The sequence below is a fragment of the Monodelphis domestica genome, chromosome 4 (assembly GCF_027887165.1).
Source record: "Monodelphis domestica isolate mMonDom1 chromosome 4, mMonDom1.pri, whole genome shotgun sequence".
Lineage (NCBI taxonomy): Eukaryota > Metazoa > Chordata > Mammalia > Didelphimorphia > Didelphidae > Monodelphis > Monodelphis domestica.
The window spans coordinates 317,161,925-317,188,375 of NC_077230.1; the positions used below are offsets into that span (position 1 = coordinate 317,161,925).

At 36.1% G+C, this 26,451-nt stretch overlaps 1 protein-coding gene across 1 annotated transcript in view; it reads left to right on the forward strand.

Moving 5' to 3' along the window:
- Positions 1-3,931: 3,931 nt before the first annotated feature.
- INTS6 (integrator complex subunit 6) overlaps positions 3,932-26,451 on the forward strand; it is a 92,361-nt gene continuing 69,841 nt past the window's right edge. Inside the window, exons 1-3 of the mRNA XM_001368490.5 lie at positions 3,932-4,068; positions 4,461-4,538; positions 5,509-5,658. Of these exons, the coding sequence (XP_001368527.1) occupies positions 3,958-4,068; positions 4,461-4,538; positions 5,509-5,658 (339 nt within the window). The 5' untranslated portion in view covers positions 3,932-3,957. The remainder of the gene's footprint in view (positions 4,069-4,460; positions 4,539-5,508; positions 5,659-26,451) is intronic.

Consider the following 26,451-nt stretch of genomic DNA (forward strand, 5'->3'; position numbering starts at 1 on the left):
GAGGAAGTCTCCAGGTGTAACGATTTTTCGTGCCACTGGACCCAGGCTTCCAACGCTGAGAGAGTAGGACTGTCTCTGTGCATCGACTTTTCCACTTAAATCTCCTTCACGCACAAGTGTCTTTGTGCACACTCATCTATACACCATAGATGAAAACGCACAAAGACAATCATCATCCTCGGTTACCGAGAGACTACTACTACTACTACTACTACTACTACTACTACTACTACTACTACTACTACTACTATGTATTTGGAAATGCTTTTTTGGTGTTTAAGGTCAGAATTTTTTTTTGAAAGGCCTTGTTGCTTCAGAAGGATAAACGAGGTCCAGAGATAATTTCATAAGGCAAACTTTGGATTAATTTAAGGAAAAGCTTCCTAACAATTAGAATTATCAGAAAGTGTAAAGAATTGCTTCAGGATGTAGTGAGTTCTCTCCCACAGGTTTTTACTCAAAAGCTAGATGACTACTCCTCCCTGAGAATTTTGTAGAGAGTTTCTTAGTCAGGTATGATTTAAACTAAATGGCTTGGGGGGAGGTCCCTTCCAACTTTGAAGTGCTATGATTCTGATGTCATATTCAAATACCATGAACCCAGCTCTTAGCATATACATACATCCCAACTCATTACTTGACTTAATTTATAATGGTTCTTGTTGACCCTTGTAGATAAGTCTAATTCATCAGATCATAACCTTAGCTCACTTTACTTCCATAATTTAGAACACCTTACACCAGGATTCAGCAAGTTCTTGAGATAGACTATTCCAAATTGCCATTTGTTCATTCCCTTATGAACCATAAAGCAGGTTTGTTTTTTTAACTGGCCCCTATCAATTTTATGGCATGGCCTTTTACTTCAGCTTCTACTACTTAGCGTTTCTCTAAAACCTTAGTCACTGTACCTAGGAAATAAATACATCCCAAAATACCAACCTCACTATTTTTCATTCCACTATTATGGTTTCATATCACTGGTTCTCAAAACTTTTCCAAATCTGAATCTTTAAAAATATACAGGTCCCCTTTTCACAAGCTAGCCCTCCCTTAAGGTGACCTGAAAGGGTTCACTGACACAAGACTGAAATTAAGAATGGGATAAAAAATAGGTTGGGATAGGTTTGGAACACTGAATGAGAGGAAGAAAAGTGACTGAAATAGGAGAGTGTTGAAAACAATCTTTGCCTGGGATGCTTTTTATACTGATGTCTAGTTTTTGATCCAGTGTCTTTGTTTACCCTGACCTCCTTTACCAATGTACTTTTTTTTTTTTGGTATCTCAAGTCTGGAGCTCTTAACATCATAGGTTTTAAGACAGGAGGATTACTATCTTTTGAGGAAGGGTAAATATTAAATGATTTCTATGATTCCAAATTGTAGAATTTGGATTCTGGGTTGTATGCTCATCGAATAACATAGTATTATGCACATTTATGAGAATACCCTTATCACCCACTTACAATTTTTTGTGATTTCTCAGAACACTCTTTCACATTGTCTACATTCTTCCCTGGGTTGTGAAGAAAGTCCCTTCTAAACGTCAAACTATATAAATGAGCTATTATTCTAACAAAACTGAGTTTGTCATTCTCTAATCTCATTCAATTCTTTTACATCTATATGCTTTTGCTCATATCCTATCTCACTTCTCAGACTAATTCTATTCCCTAGGCCTATCATTGAAATCCTTCAAGATTCGGGTCAGGAACCAACTCTGCCATGAAACTCTCCCAGATATATCCCTTGAGAAATGGTCTTGGAGACTGAACCCCGCCTTTGTCCTATTATTGACATTCATCTGTACTATGGTTATTTGTATTGTCTAGTCTTCTCTTACAAGATTTTAAGGCCCTTGAGGGAAAGTCTGTTTTATTTCATTCTTGTACAGTTGACTGTCAGAATGGTGCAGTACACATACAGATGCTCGAAAAATGGCTAAGGAGCTCCATTCAAAATTAAATAGTTGAGGTCAATTTTAGATTAGGAAAAAATTTAGGTGCTGAAGCTTTTATTAAAAAATAAGAGGTGCTACAAAGATTTGATTGAAATTTTTATTTTAACTTTTGTGATATTGTTAGCAAATTGTTTTTACTGTTTCTCAATGGTAAGAACTTGTGACTTGTAGTATAATACAAAATATTCCCCTTTAAAGTTTTAAACATGTCACCAGTCACTAAATACAAGGTTAGATTTCCTTACAAGTGACTTTCGTTAAAGGGTTTTTCTATGAATCGAGGAAAATATTTTCGGTAAAGACTATGGGCAGGCCTTCATTACCTGGAGGGTGAGAAATGGAACACATTTGGCTGGCTTCTTCCTACTTTCAATATCTGGGGTAAGTTTGTTCATATCTAGCCTCAGAAAGGTGTGACCCCGAGGCAGCCTCTCCCTAAATGGGTAAACAAGGCAACACACCAAGTGCTGGTATGCGTGAAATCTAGATCGGCCATTAAGAGTTCTCCTTACCTACCCTCCTCCCTCTGGGTGTGGAGGCACAGGGTGCTGAAACTCGGGCTTTACACCATTCCCCACAGGGATGTTTACCACACACAACAGGGTGAGTATACAAGGGCCAACCCCTGAAAACCTCATCTAAGGGGCCTGGCCCCAGCTCGCCTCGGCGAGATCTCCGACTCCAGACGGGAGCCCTCGGCTCCATCCGGGGGTCTAGCCCCCTCGACGGGCACGGGGCGCCAGAAGAGAAAGAGCAGGGATCGGGGCGGAGACTGATGGCTGGTCACAAACAAGCCCCGCGATCCCCTCCCCCAGGCCCGGGATCCGCCTGCCGCTGGGGCCCGGCCCAGGGGAGGCTGACTCCTCCCGCTAAAGCGGCGGCGGCGGCGGCTGTCCGGCCCCCTTTCCAGTGTGTCGGCCTCGCTCTTGCTCCCCCCTACTGTCACCCGCCTCCCAGGCCCTCAGCTGCTCACAGTCACCTCAGGGAAGGGGGAGGGGGGGGAAAGGCAAGCTCGGCCCAACCTCCATTTTTCCCCGACCCCCATCACCTCCAAAAGCCAAGGAGAGAGGCTGCCTGCCCCCGCCGCGCAGGCTCACAGCCTCGGCCGCCCCTAGTGCGCCTCCCCTCCCCCACCCAGCCGCCCCTCTCCGCCCCTTCCCGGAGCCCGCCCGAAGCCCGCCTCCGCGCCTGCCCACCAGCCCGCTTGCTCTCTCGCTAGCTCTCGCGCGCACCCGGGCGCCTCGCCTTCGCGCGTGCTCAATAACTGTCCCCCGAGCTGACCGTCCCACTTCCCCCGCCCCTCTGCTGTTTGAATATTCTAATGAGGGAACAGTCCATGACCTATAGGAGAGCAGGGCGGTGTGTCACATGGCACGGGGACGTGTCAGGGGGGCGGAGCCCGAGCAGCCCCTGCCCGAGTTAAAACCGGAGTGTGAGAGAGAAAAGCGCTTCAGTAGCGAGAGGGGCCGAGAAAGTGGTGACACCGCCGGGGAGCGGGGGGAGTCCCTGAAACTTCTCCCAACAGCCCCAGGGCCAATTTCCCCCCCTCAGCCCAACCCCCTCTTCGCCAGCTCCCGAGTCCCCACTCCCTGCGCCGGGGGTGGGGTGGGGAGCCAGGCCCGTCTCCCGCTGGGACACACACAGGGGCCGGGAGCGGGGACGGGACCCCCGAGGCGGGTGGACGGACGGACGGACAGGCAGGCAGGCGGACAGACGGCCGGGCGCCCGGCCCAGCAGGCAGGCAGGAGGAGGAGGTTGGGGGTCCGGCGGGGCGGCCAGAGGCGAGGGGAGTTTCCTCTCAACTATCAAGGGGAAAAACTCCCCTCTGCCGGAGGAGAGACCCCGACCGTGTTTTCCTCCCCGGGGCCGCGCTCCCCCACCCCACGTAGCGGCGGCGGCCGCAGCCGCCGCCGCCTCCACCTCCTCCACCAGCTCTACCACTACCACCATCTCCTCTTCCTCCACCACCTCGGGCCCCGGTGTCCCCGGCCAGCACTATGCCCATCTTACTGTTCCTGATAGACACGTCCGCTTCTATGAACCAGCGCAGCCATCTGGGCACCACCTACCTGGACACGGCCAAAGGCGCGGTAGAGACCTTCATGAAGGTACCGACTGACCGAGCCCGGTGGCAAACACGGCCAGGGCGGACCCGGGGAGCGGACGAGGAAGGGGTGGTGGTGGTGGTGGTGGGGTGGAGAGGGTGTGGGGGAGACCTGGCTGCGGGAACAGCCAGGCGTGGGGACCCCCCCCCTCCCGCCACCCCCGCGGGCGAGCAGGCGGGCGGGCGCTGGGGATCCGGGGTCGGGCGGGGGGCTCTGGGCGCAGAAGGGAGCTGGGGGATGGTGGGGGAAGGACGGGGTGGACCCTGCGTGTGTGCTGTACGGTGGGGAACGGGGTGGCTCGGTATGCCTGCGATGATGCCTCGTAACCCAGGCTGTATGCTTTCCTCTGCCCGCCCTGTTCTCTCTCTTCCTCCCTTCCTCCCGCTTCCTCGCAGCTCCGTGCCCGGGATCCAGCCAGTAGAGGAGACAGGTATATGCTGGTCACTTTCGAAGAGCCTCCTTATGCTATCAAGGTAATAGCCCCCGCCCTCCCTCCGTTCCTCTACCCCTGGTTCTCTCGCCTTGCCTTGCCTTCCTTATTCCTTCCTCTCTCTCGCCCTGCTCCCCCTCCCCCCTCCCCATTCACCCTTCATTATGCTCCCCTCCCCCATTCGCCGTGGCTTCGGGCCCTTTTCTCTCTTCGTTTTTTCTTCCCGTTTCTCGGCCCCCGCCTCCTCCCACCCCTGCCCTCGATACTTCTGGGGCCAAGTGGAGTGGAGCGGCCGCGGCCTCCTGCACGCCGCCCGGATCGGGCAGCCCGCGGCGGCGGCGGCGGCGGCACTGCTATCAACATGGCCGACATTTCCCCCTGTGTGGTGTGAGCAGCAGCGGCAGCGGCAGCAAGGCACTGTGGGGGATATTTATTCAAGTTAGAGAAGTGACAGCGGCGGCAGCGGCAGCAGCAGCAGCACCACCAGCAGCAGCAGCAACAACTCGAGCTCAAGTTTTGCATTAAAGGGAAATCGGGTCTCGAGCTGCTTGTAGGAACCTGCGTGTCCGCTCCAATCCCTGTCTGGCCGCCAGTTTGAGGGCGGCGGGGCACGGGAGAGGAACTTGTGCACTCCCTCTTTTTTGGGAAGAGTTTGGAGGAAAAGACCTTAGTAGAGCTTCAGGCTCTCGGAGATAGACCGCCAGGGAAGCCGCTGCGCCCTGCTTATCTGCAGGACCCCCCCAACTGCCCAGGGGACTTGGTCAGGCCTTTCCTGGGGGAACTTGGCATTCCTCACGGCTCCAGGAAGTGTCCTTTAGAGGGACAGGCACATGGAGAGGCCTGTGGAGGTGTGTGTGGGTGGGTGGTTGGATTTTCCCAAATAATGTGTTGTGTGAACAGTCTAGGTAAGGCAGAGCAGCTGTCTTGAGATCAACTCACTGAAAGAGCTGTCCATGTGTACCTGTCTGCATTTAGTAGTTGAAAAATAAACAATCTTGCATTTCTCTTTTCAGGCTGGATGGAAAGAAAACCACGCCACCTTTATGAATGAACTGAAAAACCTTCAAGCTGAAGGACTTACGACTCTTGGCCAATCCCTAAGGACAGCTTTTGATTTATTAAATTTAAATAGATTAGTAACTGGCATAGACAACTATGGGCAGGTAGGTTGAATATTAAGGCGTGGAAACTAGTTCATTTTCCTTTTTTCTGAAGAAACAGTTCCAGTTCAAAAACTATTTTCATAATATGAAGTTTTAAAATGTACCTGTGCTCAAAGCATATTTGAATGGGGGGGTAAACATACACATATTAGAGGCACCCTAAGAATAGTTTTGTTCCCCTCATGTTATTTTTTAAAAAGCATTTGTTTTCTGAACTTGAATTCTTTATTTAATAAGATGACATTTTCCTACCCTCATACAGTTTAACAATACTGAAATTTGTGATTAAGATGAGGAAATTTTGTGTATTTCCTAATATTACCTGCTTATTATAGTGCTCCACTTTAATCATGTGTTTACAACTTTTGCACTTACTGAGGCACAGGCATTATTAGGTCCTCAGTGGCTTTCTTCATTCTATTTGTAAAAAAAACAAAACAAAAACAAAACCCAAACAGGGAACTTGCTCTCTTCTGTACCAGTGCTTATCCATTCCATGTATGTCACTTGTCTGAAGGGTAAGAAAAGTATATTTTCACATAAGTGCAGACATCTTTTGATTTTTGAATACATTAGGGTTTCTAAGCTTCCTTTGAAGGATCCAGAATTGGCTTCTGTTGTTTTTAGTGAACTAAACTGTTAGGTCCAGATGACAATCTTTTGCTCTTTCTTAAGAGCTTTTTTCCTTCATTCAACCCCTTGGGTTTCTCTGGAAACTGAAGAGCCCTTAACCCCTAAGTCCCTGTATTACAGCTGCTGCTCATCAATATGAGGATCAGACAAGATCTCTTGGAGCCTGGCAACACCATTCTCTAATCAGCGTGATGGTTCGATATGGAGTAATCAAGGTGCTCCATTAAAACATTCCATGAGACTGCTGGCCTGAGAAATAAAAGATCTAAGACCCAAGAGGTTCAGATGTTACCTAGAAGTGCACTGCACTCCTACCACAGGGACCTGTTATATTTAAATATCTGCCTTTGCTCCACTCAACTCCCATGAACCATGACTGCCTGTTAGTAGGACTGTTGTCTGCCACTTTGCTTCTTACAAACTAAATTTACTCTATAGGAGAAGGAGCACACCTGAATTCAGTATAATTTTTGGTGTTCACGTAGGGAAAAGTGATATATATGCTCACAAGGCTATATACTATTCTAATTATTGAAAAATTAACCTCAAAATTAGTTTTGAGAACATAGCCCTCAATTTAATGTGTCATTTCAGAATCATCTTTTTACCTAGCTGCATTCGTGTTCTCTTATGTTTTATCTGTTTTTCCTTTTGTACCTATTCCATTCTAGGCTCTTCTCTACTCCCCACCTCTAACTTCTCAATCCACTTTCTGCTAGCTTTTCAGTTAATGTCTCCTTTTTGGCCAAGGAATGTGTGAGTTTGGAATTGATTGCTGCTGTGAAAGGATAATTTTCTTTGTATTTTCTTATGTAGTGATACATAACATGGCTTCTTGTGGATTCAAAAATTCATCTAATGGAATATGCCACCCTTTGTTTCATATTTTCATATTGTTTATGAAAACTATCAGATCTTTTTTACTTCTCCATCACATTTCATCAATTCAAAATGAATGTTATTTGAGTATTAATAGTTTTTTATATGTAAGAAATAGACTAATTGCACAGAGGAACTTATTTTAATTTTCTGTCTTGCTATTTCCAGATAGGAACTTTTGACTGTGAACTCAAACTTTATTGATAAAGTTTTTGGAGTATGATGTTTTCTGTATTTGGCATAGGGAGAATAGGGGAAGAGCCCTTGAGATGAGATTGCAGGTTTTAGGATGTTTGAATTTTGCAGGGACGTGGAGAATTGATGTAGGTGAGTAGTACAGCTCTTAAGCATGAGTTTAGAGCACCAAAGCCTTACATACAAGATACTTCATGATGATATAAAGGTCAGCTTGGCCTCTCAAAGGCCATGTCAGTTCATCATAAGCTGTGGCTTGTCCTGGCTAGCTTGAAAGTGTATTTTCAAAGGTCATTCTTAAGTTCAGAGAGTCATCATTAGAAAGTTGGCCATTAAATGGAGAATTTTTTTTGTGCCCCATTAACTCAAAAATTTAAGGCTTAATAATACTCATCTAACTTGAGGATGGTGTCTCCTTGTCAATAAAATGAATCCTGAAGCTTGGATTCAAGAAGTTTATATAAATGCTGTTAAGTGTTCTACAGGTAGAGAAGAAAATTAAGACATTAAAATAGCTGAAAAACAATTTTTCAAATGAAAGCTCACATGAACTTTAAGGGAGTAATGCACTAAAGAAAAATACCTCTTTAAGCAATTCTGCTCAGGAATATTTAGTTCCTGACTTAAATATTTCAGAATACATAAGTATAGTTTTCCTTTTTGCCCAGGTATGTTTGTTATGCCTGAAGTCAAGTGGGCTGAAGGAAATTCTAGGGGGACCTTTGTCAACTTTTGAGAAATTCTAAGATTCCTGCAATTCTAGCAAACCTTAAATTAGGCAGATGTATAAGTAGTCTTAACTAGCTAAAGTATGGTTGATAAAGGTCCCTCAAAATTTCCTTCAATGGTAGATAAAAGTCCATTATGGAATATTTTCAGATTCTTATGTGTCTGTCAAACTTCTTGTGTTACTTTTAAGCTAGATATATATAAATTAATGGGATTTTAAACTAGAAGAGATCTCCAATCATTTTTTCAAACCTTTTTTTTTTAAACAGATGAGCAAAATAGATTTCAAAATAAGCTGCTTTAAGGTCTTAAGGCAGTGGGTGAGAGTACCAGAATTCTAACATCTTCAAATCAGAAATCCAATGTTTATATGTGTGCATATATATATATATATATATACACACACACACACACACACACATTCATGCAAAAAATTTGCCATTTCCTAATGTGTGATTTGAACCAAAGAACTGATAGAAAAAAAATTTTTTTTTTACATCTACACATTTTTCATTTATTGGTTCCTCTAATTAGCAGTTGTACAAATAAAACACCTATTTTGACATTGACCTTGGCACAATCTACTGGTAAATATTCTGGAATTGAAGCTCTTAAGGAAAGAGGAATATTTCTGATTGATAATCTCTGAAAATATATGCCCAGCCTTCTCCAATAATATGTACGAAGCACCACTACTATCCACAGTTGAATATACTTGATCAGAAAAGTATTCAATCAATTAAATGAATATATTTTTCAATTCAGGTGATTTTCCCCAAATATGAAAATAATGTGGTAGCAAAATTTTTCTTTAATTATAGCAACATCTTGAGTGTAATGACACTTCATAGGCACTTAAAGCATCTTTAAAATTACTATTGGAGATCAGTTTTAAACTAAAGTATTCAAATGTATATACTTTTAAAGTATTCACTTTATACTTTTACTAAAGATCTGAATCTCTCCCTTAATATGTAAAATTAGGGCATGTTTAAAACTTGAGATCTAAGTTAAAATGTACTTCAATCCTTAATTTTCCAGTTCCTATTATTATTACTTTTTAGTGAAACATTTTCGAAAGAATTTCCAAGTTATATTCCTTTAGATTTTCATCTTTTGAGGTTATTCTTGTCTGAAATCTGACATTTCTATCTGTCCCAAGTTTGGTATTTCTTCAATTCCCTTAATTAGTAAATGAAATTACTCCTTTCATGCTGTGCAATTTACCTACTTAACCATTGCACTTTTGAAAAAGTAATGCTTTAGTCGATAGGTAATATTAAAAATTATGTATTTTGTAGTGGATAGAATTCCTGTTCAACCTTGGTATTGGGAGGACCCAGGTTCAAATCTTAACTTTCACCCAAATTGAAGGCAAATCTATTAACTTTATGTTGCATCCAGGAAACGTAAAAGACTTAAGTTAAAGATGCATTGGTAGAGGGCTTTATACTGTGGAAATCACAGTTGAAATTTAAAAAAATTTCTTAAACTTTGATAGCCCTGTTAATTTTTTATATAAATTAAAATTTTGAATGCCTAGTTATTATAATTGTTAAGATATTTTAGTGAAGATGAAACCAGATCAGGTAATGCGTGTATATTGTGGAATTCCATTTTAAAATTTAACCATTTGGGAAAAAATGGACATGGGTAAAAATGCTCTAGTTTTTTTTCTTGCAATATTCCATTTGTTCCCCAAGTGATGGAGTTCAGAATACCCAAATAGATCTTTAGGTAGAATTACTTCATTTAAACATCTTTTCTCCTGTTTAACATAATCAATGTAAATGATGGATAATTTTATCTCTATCCATGAAACTGAACTTTGAGCAGGTATCCATCCTGTTAATGTATCTTCCTCTTTTGCCATACTAAAAATCTGTTCTTTTTGGGGGGAGTTGGTGTATATGTACTCCTTTAGGTCTTTGACAATTTTCCTAAAGCCAATGACTAGTACTGTAAAAGGTTGTTTTTTTGTTTTGTTTCACTACAGCCTTCTCCCCCCTAAAGAAAATAAATCAGAAACAATTTAATATTCTATATTCATGAAAAGAATTTAAACCATTAATGTAATGGTAAATAGAGATCTATCCTTGTACCTTTTCACTTCCCTTAGTTATTTTCCTTGTTTCATATAGCTACATATATTTTATCCAGAATTAATTTTTGTCTTAGAATGTGGGTTTTCCCCACATTTCCCACATGTTGGGGTATTTTGGCATAGTGAGAAGGGCATTGTGCCCATGGGCTTTGGGGATTGGATTAGTGCCCCAACTCTAATTGATTTGTGTGACTTTAGCCAAAATACTTTATTAACCCTTCTGTTCCTCAGTTTCATTTACTATAAAATAGAGATGATGCAGCCTGCTCTACTTATGGGATTGTTGTGAGAATCATGGGACAATTAGGATTTATTTTAAACTATAAAATGCTATATAGATATAAGCCAAGGTTATAGATTTAGAAGAAGGGTTTTTTTAGATTATCCAGCCCAACTCCCTCATCTCATGTATGCAAGAAGAAATTAAGACCCAACAAGATTAGGACAGTTTGGCAAGTAACTGAACTGAGATTTCACAGAGTTCTTCCGACTACAAAACTGATATACTTGGGTCATAAGATAATAAATTCTTTAAGGTCACCTGGTTTTATAGGTACTATTCTCATCTAATTTAGTTTTAGTTGCATGCCAGTGGAAGTCATGGGTTATTTTTATCAATGGTTTTGCCCAACAGTCATCTGATTTTTTTGTTTGTTTATAAATGGAAGCAGTAAACATTTTCTGCTTTGTATACTGAAAAATACCTAGTTCTAAACTGAAAGCACATGTTTTCACCAGACTCTGCAGTGTAGTAGAAATACACTAATCAAAAGTCAATGTGAAGAATCTTGACCAAAGAAGTTTGTCATTTAAAAAGCATATAATAAAACTGATTTTTTTCTTCCTTAATAAGACCACATATGTGGAAATACCGATGTTAGTGACATTTTTTGCATTTCAAAAATACCCTTTGTTTAATAGATAAATAATTATTTTCTTACTCAGGAAGACCTTCAAGCAGTTTTAGACAACACATTGTTTAAAATGAGGCTCACTTGTAAGAAAGATGAGGTCTAAGCCTATAATGGCTATGATTCTAGATTTACTGTTTTAGTACATTGTTTAGTTGAGTCCAACTTTCCTGACCTTATAGTTTGTACTGTCCATGGAGTTTTCTTGGCAAAGATACTGGAATGGTTTGTCATTTTCTTCTTTGTTACACTGTTGTACTATGAGCTACTAGGGGAAGAGAAGTTTGAAATGTTGGGGTAGGAGATTTCGAAGAATTGAGTTAAAAAAAAAATTACTTTTCCAAAGTATTGAAAACATTCTCTAGTACATATTTCAAGTGATCTAGAATTTTTCAGATATTTTGGAAATCACTGTCATTGTTGAAAGATGACTAGTCAGTAAAATAAAAGTGCTTTTCCCTTTTAGTTTAATAAATCACAGTTCCTGTTTTAAATATAAATGTGTAATTAGTTACTAAGGTATTTAAAACTCAAGCTTGAAGGTAAAATAAGTGTTAAATTTGAATGAAAGTAAATAGAAATACTCTTAAAAGATTTTTTTAGCGAGAAAGTCAAAATGAGAAAAATAGATAAAAATCATTTGGTATAAATTTTTTCATTTTAAGTTTTAATTATAGAAATTCCTTGTCTTATAATTTGTAAAAATCTTGTGATTTGATGTCTATATTTTAAATAACTTAAACACATTTTTCATGATACTAAATCACCTTGATTTTGGAGTATGGTCCTGTTTGTGGGAAGGGAGAAAAGAAAGGAACACTCAGGCCATCTATTATTACCCATTGTTAGTTTGAAGTAACAAAGCCTAATTTAAGTATACTTCACTGAAAAACAAGTGTTCTTTAAAGCAACTCTCTTTTATTGTGCTTAGGAATTAGAATTTGAGATAATTTAGGTTGACCTTTTATACCAGAGGAGACAACAACCCTAGAGGTAAATTTCTCAGACTTGTGGAAATTAGGTAAATAAGTTATTTTGTGTTTTTTTTAATTGAAAAGCACAATTAAAACATCTCCATTATATTCTATTAGGTTGTAAAAGCAAGATATTTTTATTGATAAAGAATTCTACTCATCTCTTTTTTTATGATGAACATTCAATAGGATTTTTTTTTCTAGTTTAGTTAAATTGTTTTCACTGAGGCAAGTTGAAATAACATTATGGTTAAAGATTTATAAATAATATTAAATTATAATTTAAATTTTTAAGGGAACTTGTATGTTTGAAGGCACACTATAATATCAATTTTTTTCTAAAGTTAGGAAGTTATTAACTCCCTATATTTCAACTGAAGCTGACAAACTTAATTTTCCCAAAGTTATATGTGAAATATAACAGCTGTATTATATATGAGTGACAACTCAAGTTTAATATGTGGTTTTTTTTAAAAGAAGCCAAAACATTTCCCCTTTGAAATCCATATTGTATTGAAAGATGATAACTCTTAATTGTAGTAGTATTAGAACAAAAAGTCTAGGGGGGGAAGGTATTTTTTTGTGTGTCTTGGTTTTAGAAAATTCCTTCATACTATGCTAGATTTTATCACTGAAAGCCCAAATATGAAGTGATTTCAAGGCTTTTACTGAGTTCTTAACAAGATAAAAGGTTACTCCTCTTTAAATATATTTGTGAGAGTAGCAGACAGGACTCCTAAAAGATAGTATGTAGGTGAAAGTAAACCATTTTATTAAGTTGTAGTCAACTATTAAAGTCTCAGAAGGAATCTATTGCCACATTAATCATGTATATTCTGTTCCTAGACACAGTTTATACAAAGTGACTTCAAACTGCTTTGCAAAATAAAGGATTTTATTTAAGGCTGAAGTTTAACAACTAAAATTTACAAGAGATTTCTACATTGAGGCTTCATTCTTAGGATCCATTTTTAATTTGATAACCATCATATTATTCTCAGTTGTAGGTATAATATAATCACCAACATAGGTTTTTTTCCTTCCAGGATTTGAGTTTAGGTCAAAGAACTTGTACCATAGTTATATAATCTTATAAATCCTTTTTATTATATGGTAAATATTAAGACATCTCTACATAGATTTTTATGAAGGTTAAAAAAGTCTAGTGTAATAATGTGCTTTTCTTGTTGTTTTGGTAGAGCAAAGTATTTTCTTCATGTTAAATTTACCACCATAGATGAATAATGACTATTTGTATTTCAGAGACTTTTAAAACTATTTAAGTAGATTATAATTTATAAAAAATGTATTTGTTGAGTGAATCTGTACCAGAATATTCAAAAGATGTTCTTCAGGGTTCCTTAAATTAAGTGGAGAAGATCATGTGAAATGTAAAAACAAATTCCATCACCACCCATTTTTAAAAACTTAAATTTTATATCAATTTTTAATTTCTCCCTGTCAAATAGTCTATTAGGATTTCCCCCCTCTGTGCTTCATACTAATAATAGTAGATCTCTACATAGCACTTTAAGGTTTGCATACATACTTTGATGTGAATAGTAAAAGTATTGTCCCCATTTTATAGAATCAGAATTTAGGATCAGGGAAGTTTATTGATTTGGCTATTGCTCATATAGTCATTGAAGTTAGGGGGATATTGAACTTCAAGCCTTTTAACTTCCAAGTCCAACAATCTTCACTAGTATTCTCATTGATGAATAATTTTATAGGATTTCCATCTCATCATAGTGCTGACTTAGTTGTTTGATGATTCTTAATATACATTTAGAAGTTCCTTTTAAAATAATAATTTTTGCATGTAACACTTTTAGCTAATTGTGCTTACCATCTTTGTGCTATAGCAGTCTTGAGTAAGGAGACTAGTAAAAGTGCAGTTCACTCATTATGTTTTGTTTTTGTCATTATGTGCCATCCACATTTATATGTCAGTTTATAATAACATTGTAAGTTGAGGTTTGCAGAAATTGGTCTCTCTTGACACACTTGTCCATTGCAGAGATCTTTTCACTTAAAAAAAATTTTTTCCCTGCCACGTTTCTAACTTCTTAGTGTGATTTGTGTATTCTTTCATGGTTTGAATTCTTTTTCATTTAGAATTGTCTATCCAGGGGGCAGCTGGGTAGCTCAGTGGATTGAGAGCCAGGCTCAGAGACTGGAGGTCCTAGGTTCAAATCTGTCCTCAGACGCTTCCCAGTTGTGTGACCTTGGGCAAGTCACTTGATCCCCCTTTGCCTAGCCCTTACCACTCTTCTGCCTTGTTGATTCCAAGATGGAAGGTAAGGGTTTAAAAAAAAAAGAAGTGTTTATCTACTTATTAAGTATTTATATAATTATAATAACTTTATAAATAACATTTACTTATCATACACTGATATCTTCCCAATGCCAATCAGCCTGTCTTTAGATTGAATGTCAGACTTGTTTGCCTCCCAATACTTTTTCATTTTCTGCCATATCTAGAAATCTGTTAATTCTATGGTAATTGTATCTAAACCTATCAGAGTTCAGTTTAAAGGTGAATATTTTAAGATGTTTCAAATTATTAATCATTTCAGATATATCATTTATGTTCTTTTCCTTTGATGCATTAATACTAACATTATTAATTATTGAGTTTCCTACCATTAATTTTTTTTGTAGAACCATGAATGATACTTTAATCCTTCTTAGACTTAGATTTCTTAATATTTGATCCATTATTTAAACAAAGTCCTGAATGCCACTAGTAGAACATTATCTTCAGTGTGTGACTTGCTTCTCTTCCCCTCTCCTGTCCATTTCCTCCATCCCTATTATTCCACTCAAAAGTATTTCTGAACTGGGATAATGGGGTCTAATCTGGATATTGTTCCATTTAAAATTAATCTGAAATTCTGAGTTGCTTAAATGTTTAATTTAAATACTTCTTAGCTGTATTCCAATTACTTTGATGTTTAAACATTAACACTTAATTATGCTCCCCCGCCTCCCCCCTGCCTGCCTTTTGGGGTAAAATTCAAAATCTTCAAATCTTGATTTCTTAAGGTGAATTACTTAAAATTTAAAAAATTTCATAGGATCAGATTTAGGACCGGAAGGAATTGATAAACTTGTACTAGAAGTCCCCTGAGTGCCTTTCTGCTCTGTTACCTAGAATCTTAAGAGTGGCTGGAGGTACTTGGAGATCATTAAATGGCTTGGTCAGGGGTCATGTGAGCTAGAATGTTTCAGAGACAGATCCTTCTGACTTCCAGGCTAGCTCTTGATCCACTATACCACACTACCATTGGTCTTAAACTAATTTTTAGCAAAACTATTGAATATTGAAAAATGGACTGTGTAAATAATAATATTGGTCTTGGGAAATACAAGTGAATACGTATGTAATGATTGTGACCACGACTATTAACATTGTGTATAATTGTTATATTCTGTGGCATTAACTCTGCGATACATTTGATGAGTCAGTAGTTAATATTGCTTCTAAGAAAAACTTCACTTAGTTTAATTTCTATATTGTGTTTCTACTTTCATGGATAGCCACATCTTGTTAGAAAGATAATACATTTGGAAATTGCTTTAGTTTTTTTTCTGAAATTAAAAATGAACATTAGGTAATATTTAATATGCTTGGAATTTAATGGAATCTAATCTCTTCCCTTTTGTAAGGGAGCAGGAATGGGGAGGATTAGAGATGATGAAATGTACACTTCTAAAGCTGATTTAAAAAATGTTTTCTTGCTAAAAAAGTAAGCACTTTTAAGAATATTAAGTATACATTTTCAAAAATATTTTTAATTTAAAAGTTATCAGATCAGCATGGTATAGTAGAAAGAACATTGAATTAGAAGCTGTTTTAGAATATTCTGTTTGAATTTTACTTTGAAAAGTACTAGTGATTTTGGGCAAGTCATTTAATAATTGCCTTGAGCCTCAGTTTCCTCATTTTAAAAATTAGAGTGTTAAACTATATGATTGATCTTTGAGGATTCTTCTATTAGGGAACTCTGTTGTGTATGTGTGTATGAGAAAGGAAAATAGACCCCTTTCCATATTAGGGATCTCTTGTTAAATCTGTATGAACAGTTGGAGGATATAGATCCTGGAATTTCATTTTCTTCTTCTACCCACTGGCCAACATAAATATCTCTTCTTTCACATAAGATTTAATTATCAACTGTGCCTTTTATAGCATATCTAAGTAATTAAAGACATTTTTTATATACATTATTTCAAAGATATTTATATCGGGCTTACATTATCATTTTAAAATTTTGCTTTCATTTTTCCATCCTGATTCCTTAGTAGGTAAGATTTCAAAAAAATTGTCAGAATATTTTCTTTCTAAATTTGACTTATATGCCAGAACCACAAAACATGCAGTAATAAAACAGGGTGATCATTTTTTAATAGCATGTGAATTTAAATTTGTTTTGTAAGTAGAATAGTTAGAAAAACATAAAATGGATCAAATCAACATTTTTTTCTTGCTTATCCACATAGGCATAATGGTTAACAGAAAAATAATCAAATGTTTATTTTCAAGTGTAGCATTAAAATAATGTTGAACTATTTATAATTTTTTAGATATTAATGGTTACATATGTTTTAAAACTTTTTCTATATTTCATAGTCTATTCAGAATACATATTTTAAGTAAGAATGAAGAATAAAAATGATTCTTTATGGTATATATAGAATCCCTAGAAATTTGAGAAAACAAACCTAAAAATGAAAAACACTTGTGGTACTTTATTTTTGAGTTATTTTATTCTTGTACCAAAAATCAAAAGATCATAGACTTAGAGAGCTAGAAAAGACTTTAAAATCCATAATGCTTGTCTTGGGAGGTAATAGTCACACCATCTCATTTTGCAGATTAGAAAGCTGAGGCTTAGAATAGGTACAAAGTAACTTTTTAAAAGTGACAATTATAACATGGAAGATGGGATTTGAACCTAGATCCTGTGACTCCAACCTCAGTAGAGTAGCCTTTTTAATTCTTACTGATCAAGTGAAATTTTCCTAATGATTATTTTTAAAAGTGACTACAAAATAATTTCTAAAAGCCTGAATGAAATTCTGAAGCCTGTATGTTGGTAGATATTTGGAATTCTGTGTGGAAAACTAGTATGTAATTAGCAAAATGAGATAAAACTTGCATTGATGCTCTGTAATTCTGATCTTAAATATGTATTTACATAGATTTGTAAGCATGTTTTGTAGATGTATGACACATCTGTTGTTGAGGTGGAAACTTTTTTGAAAGAGATATTTTGTGATTAAAACAACCTTCTTACCCATCAGAGACCTAATGCTAACTTCACTAAAGGAAGTCCTAGATATTGCTTTTTATTTTTTCTTTCTTTTTTTTCTAAATAAAAGTACCTACTTAAACATAGTAGATGCTTTGGGTAAATATTTAATTCCTTTTTACTTTTTGGATTCTTTGTCTTCTAACTCCAGAATGCAGAAGCTGAGATTCTTGTATATAAATCTATGACTGTCAATTGTGTCTGGTTTTTGGATAGCTGGATAGTGTGTCAGGATATCCTGTTTAGGAAAAAAGTCAGGGAGCAGCAGTCATACTGCTGTCTATAAATGATTTCTGAGGACTAACAGTAATACTCGGACACCCCACCCCCCACCCCCCTCCAGCTGTAGGATTAAGTAGTTACTGAGTTGAAAGTACAAACAAGCTTGTGGGACTACTTCATATTCAGTAACTGAGCCATACAGTTTTTAGATAGTCTGTTTAAAGGGAAGAGCCATCCCTTTGTGTTATTGGTTCATCAGCATATTTGCTCATTAACTATTGCTTTAGAGTATATACTTATCATGAATTCTGCCTTTTAACACCTCTCTTGCTGTCCATTCAATCAACTGTTATGTCCCTTTAGGCCATTTCTTAATACCAGCCAGTTTAAAATTTTGATGTTGGCTATCAAAAATATATGTTAAGAATTTGACAGATATTAAAATTTTGTTACAATTGCTGCCAAAAATTTGTTAAAAGTTTTCTTTGATATAAGCAATTCAACTTGGTTTTAAATTTAAATCTGGTTTTTTTTTTTTGAGGCTGTTGTTATCCTGTAAAGAAATTGCTGTTTGGATTATTTATATTTATTAGTTTGTTTTTGCTTTGCTAACTTAGAACAAAAGTATCCTTTCTCCATCTTTCTTTTCGTAGTTATTTTCAATTACAGCTTTTTTTTGTTGGCTTATATCCAGTTTAATATTATAAATAAGTAGTTAGACTTTCTAAATAAAAACTTGGACATGGAAAATATTAGTGTGTAATATACATATGTGTGTGTATATACATGTATGTATATATACTACATATATAAAATATTTAATTCATATCTATGTCTTTTTATAAAAATGGCTTTAGAGATCATCTAAGAATGTCCCCTCATTTTCATCTGCTTCTGGATTCTGGGTTCTGCCAAATTGTATAAGGAACTTAAATGTTAAAATTTAGTAATTATATAAACCATAGAGTTTGACTTGGAGGACTGTGCATTTACCTGTTTATTATCCATTGTGGGCCAAGAATAGTGAAATTAGTACATGGATAGTACAAGTCATTTATATTTGTATTTACATGGTTTGTATAATACATTACATTTTGTATTGCACTGACACCTGGGATTTTGTATACAACAAATTAATGAAGAATGAAGCCATGCTGAAGATTTCACTCAGGAGGAACTGGAAACCTGTCTATCCAATTAATCACCCACCCTATACTCCCTTCTCATATTGGGTTTAAAGAGCATTATCTCTCAGATTGATTTCTAACCTTGCCTATGTATGGGTTACTTTTCTTGGTTACAGGAAAATAATTAAATATTTTGATTTAAAAGACATTTTCCAATAGTTTATCATGACCGCCCCCATCCCCTCCTAACAAGAAAAAAATAAGAAGATAAAAATTATAGCAATTATAGGGGCCTTACTTAGAAAATCAAGCTACTTTTATTTTGCACAAGGGGAAACTGAAGCCTAGAGAGATTGTGACAAAATGACAAAATGTAGCAGAACCAGGATCAAGAGAACCTCAAATCTCATTTCAGGCCTTGCTAGACTATATGCTTCATTAGAATGGGAACAAATAACTCTGGACTATTAACTGGAGAAGTAAAGTGTTCAGTTTGTCAATGAAAATATCCTTAAGGCTGATGAAAGCAAGATTTGCTATGGATATGAGTAAAAAATGTTATGCATTAGGAATTGATTGTGGATCTACTAAATAGAAATACTTTAAGAGTATACCATCTTTTTCTAGTTACCTGAAAATTTTTTCTCATGATATATTTTATATAAGAACATAAAATGACATTTGGTGATGAAGTTTGAATAGCAAAAAGGTAGTGTGAGTTTTATATGGAAATTTCTTGGCTTTGAAGGCATAGTAAGATGAGACTTAAAATTGGAGTCAGGATATGTATTTTAATTCTGCTCCTGCCTCTCTTTAACACCTATGTGGAAATAATTTTGAAATGTTAGTTACAACTCAACCTAAGTAATTAACCTGGCAAGATTAATTTTAAATCATTAAAAGAAATTATTTCAAAATTCATAGGTAAGGTAACATCCTGAACATTAGTCCTTAAAATTCTGGCCTACTCCACATTAGTGATTATTTTTCCCTGATGGAAACTTGCAACTAATACATAGAAGAGTGGTTAATGTAACTTGTCCAAGTCACTTAGGAAACTGAGGCTTTAATTTTCCCATTTTATAAGATGAAAATGGTAGGGAGTGTGTCATATTTCTATGTGTTTAAAAAAAAAAAGGGAAATTTGAGTGTTTTAGTTAGAAATAAGAATCTTAGGAAACTGGCACTTTTCCCAAGTTCTTGTTTTTCAGATTGGCATTCTTTGCCCTGAAGAACTGTCTTAGCTATCACTCTATCTGTAGAAAGTATCTTCCTTCCTTTTTACTAAGACCAAGGTAACCAAATGGAAGGAGAGAGGAGAGATGTGGTGTGTGTCATGTCTATTTAATGTGGGGGATTCTTAAGCCTGAGATTCTGACACCTTGAATCCAAGTTTTCCTAGCCATTTCTAACCCTTGAATCATTGCAGTAGTAACAGTGGTACTAGAAGTGGTGGTGCCTTATTGTCAAACTCAGAATCTGGGGGCCACTAATTTGTACATAAAGGTCTCTGTAAGCCACATATTGTTTTAGTTTTCTAGTATAGGTTAGTTATGTTGTATTTTTGTTTATTTTCTTAAATATGACTCAGTTATATTTCAATCTAGTTCAGGCTACACTCAAGCCTAGCTGGCCCATATTGCAGGTAGGTAGCATGTTTGACATGGCTGTTAAACCATATTTACCAGTGTCATGGGACATATTGAGGAGGAACTATTGCAGTGCTATGGACCCTTTTTGACACTAAGGCTAATAGGCATGTTGAAGGACAATTGGAAATGTTAATAGATAACATTTATAGAGTACTTACAATTCACACAGAGCTTTTCACAACAGTTACCTGAGGTAGGTAGAACAAATATTTCCTCATTTTCCAGCAATGGAAGTGATTGATTCCTTGGAGATGCTATAACTTGTTTTCATTCTAAATTCTAAGACAGCATGCCTGACTGTCCCTATTTTCCTCACATATATACATACACTGGCAAAGGTCACATGGACCAGACCTTCTGGAGTTAAAGGGACTAGTTAGAATGTTCATGATTATGCCCTTAGCTAAAGTATTATTTTTTGGCACTTTAAAAAACAACTATATAACCCTTCTCTGGGACTTGTTTATGAGGGAGATCCAGGGGAATTGAAGAGATGACTTCTAAAAGCTAAATTTATGTAAATTTTCCTCTTTGTATAGAAGGCCTGCTAACTAAATAATAAGAAATATAGTTGATTTTCCATAATTAAAGTATGAAGCAACTTAACCCAGATGTCATGTTTTAAAAAAATTAATGAGAGGCAGCTAGGTGGTTTGGAAAGAAAGCCAGGCCTGGAGACAAGAGGGTCAGTGTTCAAATCTGGTTTGACACTAAGAACGTGAACCCTGAGCAAGTCATTTCACCCGGATGGCCTAGTCTTTATTGTTCTTCTGCCTTGGAACCAAAACTTAGTATTGATTCTAAAACATAAGGTAAAAGTTTAAAGGGAAAGGATTAATAGAATACAATTAATTATCTTTTGACTCATTTAGGGAAATTAGAATTCTTTATGCCTATGACTAACATTAAAAAAAATTAGGAATTTGTAAAATCAAGTTAACTCTGGGCATACTAGTTTGGAAAAGAAAAATGTTATCAAGTGCAACAGTTAATTGCCATCTTTTAGCAATTGTTACAAAGACTTGATACCAGAGGAAGCAAAACTTAAAGGCTCAGTTGAGATATGAGGGTAATCTCTGGATTTAATTTTATTTATACTATCAGTAAGAATACTTGAATTAGCTTTATTTTTATTCACTTTATGACTAATTAGAAATTTCATCTCATAGTTATGATATTACTATTAATATGTGGTTGTTTTCTTATGTTCCTTTTAATTTTTCACTTTTAATATCTATTTTATGTGATCTAAAATTTTTGTAACAGATTTATATAGAAAATCATTTCTGTTTCTATAATGGAATGATTCAATTTTATAATATCCCATAATCACATTATGGCTGCATATGTGAGTGAACAAGTAGAACATTTGTCAGATAATTACAGTGAAAATTTTCATGTACTTATAATTTAAATGTTTTAATTACTTAACAATGTGATACTATATTTATTCTTAAATACCCTAGTAGCTCTTTGAATGAAGTGAAGATCCTTATATACTTATATCCTGCATATTTCTCCTTGAGTTCCAATGTGTTTCTTTTCTTCTAATGATGAAATGATAGTTCTAAGTTGTGCTAAAGAATTCAATAACAAATAAGCCAATGGAGCTAGCTATTGCTAGAGTGATAAGTTAAAGTAATCATATACCACATAATAACCAAAACTTTCATGGACTGCTTTTTTGCCAAGAAATCCTCTTTTTAACATTGGAATGTAAAAGTTTGCCTTACTGAATGATAGGAAGAAAGGAGTGAGTTAACTTTTAGTCCCTCTACTGGTAAACTCTTTAATAGCAGAGCTTAAATTTTAAGAGAGGTTCTTCATTGTTATTAATCAAGCCATAAATGTTTATTAATTTCCTATTATGTGCTAGGCACTGTGCTAAACATTGTTAATTCAAAATCAAAATAATATGTCCTGTCTTCAAAGAACTTATAGTTCCATCTGGATACTGATTATTTGCAACTTATCTAATATTTTAGTGTGGAAAAATTTATTTCTAGTATCTCACATTTAATGAAGTTAAAAAGCCCTCATTTAAAAAATATAAATGTTATTAGTTTCTTAGATTTTGAGACCATATCAAAAAACATTATTTTGCAAATTAACATTATGGACTTCCAAAATTGACTTTGTTTAACAAATTTCAACTGTAGTTAACTTTCTGAATCTTTATAATTTTTCACAAAAAAACTGATCCAAAGAATTGATGATTCCTACTTTTTTAATATTCTGATTTACAGGATTGATAGGATGTGGCTATGATATTGCCACTTGGAGAGAGTAATATGAAAGTCAAATAGCATGTCATATAAATTTATCATCAGATTCCTGAAATTGCAGGAAAACTTAATTTTCTTCAATCTATCCTATAAGCATAAGCCCTTCCTAGTCAGAATTTCATTTTAAAATGAATTCATTTTATGGATCATCTCTTTAGGTGTCTTGACACTTTTATAGATTTAAATCTGTAAACAGGTCTTAGAATCCATAAAGCCCAACCCACTCATTTTATAAATAAGGAAAATGATGTATAGAAGTGTTTTTTCTTATACAAGGACATACTACTGTTAAGTATTTTGGGCAGTAGTTGAATTTAAGTCTTCCTGACTCCCTAACCAGTGAATGTTCTTTGCATTGTGCTATCTTATTGCCTTGAAGTCTCACAATCCTTAATACTTTTGTGAGGAAGCTAGGTTTCTGATTAAGCTTTTGATTTTATAGTCAAGGGTATTAAGTAGGTTCAAATTTAGGTTCAATTGAATAGATATAATAAAATTGGAAAAGGTATTGATCTACATCTGTTTTACATACAAGTCTTCAAACATCAAATATTTGAATCCTCTGAAGACTTATTAGATTATTTTGCATCAAAGTATACTCTAAAAAGGATTCACTATATTAGGATGTGTATATTCACTCACGTATGTATGTATATACATAAATTATAAACTTTGTTAATTCCTTTTTGCTTTATCTTAGAGGAGTTGTTCTTGAGTGAATGGAGCAGACTGGTGGAAGGACCTAATATTTTTGCTCTGTAATTTGATATTTACTTAAGGGACAGGGGAATAAAAAAAAAAAGACAAGAACTGATGGGATAAGGAACTGACCTGACATACATATTAAATAATATGGCATTTGTATAATCTTGTTAAATGTATATTAGAATCTTACAGATTAGAAGGGAAGGTCAATTTTGAATGCCATTTGAAAAGTTTCAATTAATACCAAAATAATTTTATAGGTGGTCTTATTTTTAAGGCGGTCACTTTATAGTCTCTGGTGATTCATTATATACTCTCCAGTTTGTTTTTCAATATAATTGAAATAAATATTTAAGCTTTAATTCAGCATATACAAACATATCATAGATGATGGACTAGATGAGACATATTTTTGGATATAGTTAATGGCTCTTGATTATATTACAGGGGTTTTGTTTTTTCTTATTTCTCTCTTCTCCAGTGGGACAAGAAAGAAAAATGTATGCCAGTTGAAAAAAATGTAAAAATTAATCACTTTAAAGCATATAGTGTATAGGTTCTTTGGTGAACTTTAATAGTGAATTTTACTGAGATATTGAAAAGCAGCAGAAATTATTTTGGAAGTTTTTTTTTCTCACTAAAATCTAGTTAAAGAAGAGATTAGCTGATTATTGTGTATATGTGCACATTTGTAAATTTTAGGTAATGTATGAAAGGATAACATGCTAGAAGACATACAATTAAATGTATTCTGTGACATACTCCAAATGTAGAATTTCAGAGGATTGTCAGTGAAGGCTAGAGGACTTAGGTAAATTTTCATGGAGTGCATATAGGACTTCACCTGAACTATATGAGTAGCAGTTTGGGAGAATGGAGAGAAGTTTCCCCTTCCTTTTGGGGGGAATATCAAGAACAAAGGCAGAGAATCAGGAATGAAGAAAATGTCCTGTTTGTAGAACTGACTGGAATAGGATAAATGTCTGGGAACCTCCTATACCGAGGCAGATTATAATAGCACTTCCATAAAGTACAAATTGAGATTGTTGCTTTTAGGTCTGGGAGGTTAAAAAGATTACTTGAGTTCCTCTGTGGCTTGCATTCAATCAACGTACAGGTCTCATTTTCTGCTGCCTCTAAGATTAAGATGTTGTAGGAAATTCTTGGAGAAATGGATTGTGGTCAGATTATTTTGGCAGAAAAATGTTAATTAGGTATAGAAAAATCGGGCCAGTTTTTTTTGTTTTGTTTTTTTTACTGTAAACCCTTACCTTCTGTCTTAGAATCAATACTGTGTATTGGTTCCAAGGCAGAAGAGTGGTAAGGGCTAGGCAATGGGGGTTAAGTGACTTGCCCAGGGTCACACATCTGGGAAGTGTCAGAGGCCAGATTTGAACCTAGGATCTCCCATCTCTAGGCCTGGTTCTCAATCCATTAAGCCATCCAGCTGCCAGTTTTTTGATAATATAATGATATAAAAGTCAAGAAAAGAAATATGGATGATGAATTCAGGAATGTATTGAGAGGCCAGTAAATTGACTGTTGAAGTAATCTAGGGGACTTGGCCTTGAATTAAAGTAACAGGAATGCAAGTGAGCTATGTCATAGGAAGACTCAATATATTAAGATAAAAGTAAAGGAATGAAATGAATCGAAGTACTGAGTGTGTAGGGGAATGGAGGTACCATTGTCAGGGAACTTAAGCAGGTTGGTTGGTTTTTAGGGGATAGTATGAATCTGGTTTGGAAATAGTTGGAAGTGATAGTGGAATATCCAGGTGGAAATGTGAAGCAGGCATCTGGAGATAAAAGGGTGTAGGGGTGTGTGTGTGTATGTGTGTGTGTGTGTACATGCTTATAATTTAAGACTAAGGTAATGTTTATGTTCTGCTAAAAATGACAGATTTGGTATCTACATATAATAATAGCACTTTTAATATTTGATTAATTCTTTTTTATTCATAATGACTTAGATGTTCTCTGAGAGATTTGCCATATTCTGTTTATAGAGTTGCTATTTGGCCTAAAATATAGAGCATTTAAATACCAGGAGTCATGAACTGGATTTTATTTTCATATCTGTATGGACTTTCTGTGCCTGAACCCTGGATATATTCCTCATTTGGAAACATGTTTAAGACAATTTGTGTGTGTGTGTATACATGCACACATCTACATATATATGTCGATATATAGTATACATATGCAAAATATACACTTTGAAGTCTTAAAACATTTTTAATGGTTGTTTTTAAAGTTGAATGGGAAAAAATCTTGAAATAAAAAAATGACTTAAACTTTCTATTTCTGCATTTTTCCTTAAAGGAATTTATTGTCTTTCTAACATTTATGGCAATGTGAAGAATGGAATGAGAGGTATACATAGAGAACTAGCTTTGTAATTGGAAAGACCTGGGTTCAAATTCTGCCTCTAGACACACTTGTTCTGTAACCTATGAATGATTCTCTAAGAGTATAAATTGCAGGAATGGAATATATTGTGCTGATAGAAAAGCCATTATTACGTATTGACTGTGATTCAAAGACAAGTGAAACGGTTGCCTTCTCTCAAAGAGCATATGCTATAACTGGGAAGACAAGATATATAGATGTATATGTGCACGTGTTTGTGTGTGCGTGCGTGCGTGTGTGTGTGTGTGTGTGTGTGTGTGTGTTTTCAAGATAAGTACAAAATGGATGCAAGAAGATATTTGGGAGGAGAGGATACTGGCAGTTTAGAAGTGGGGTTGGGAAAGAACCAGGAAAAGGCTCTTGTAGGAGGTAGTGCTTGAGTTGAATTTTGAAGGAATTTAGGGCTTCCCAGAGATGGAAGTAAGATGCAGCTAGGGCAAAGGTAGAGACAATTTCTTCTTTGAATTCTCTACACCAATAAAATCAGAAGTCCAATCAAAGAAATATGAATAATTCTGCATTTTGAATGCTTGTTTTAGATGTTTATGAAGACCTTCATTCAGGAAACAAGTAGAAACAATGAGTCTACTTTGGAGAATCTACTTTGATTATAGCTATATATGAGTAAGAATTTACTTTGGTTATAGT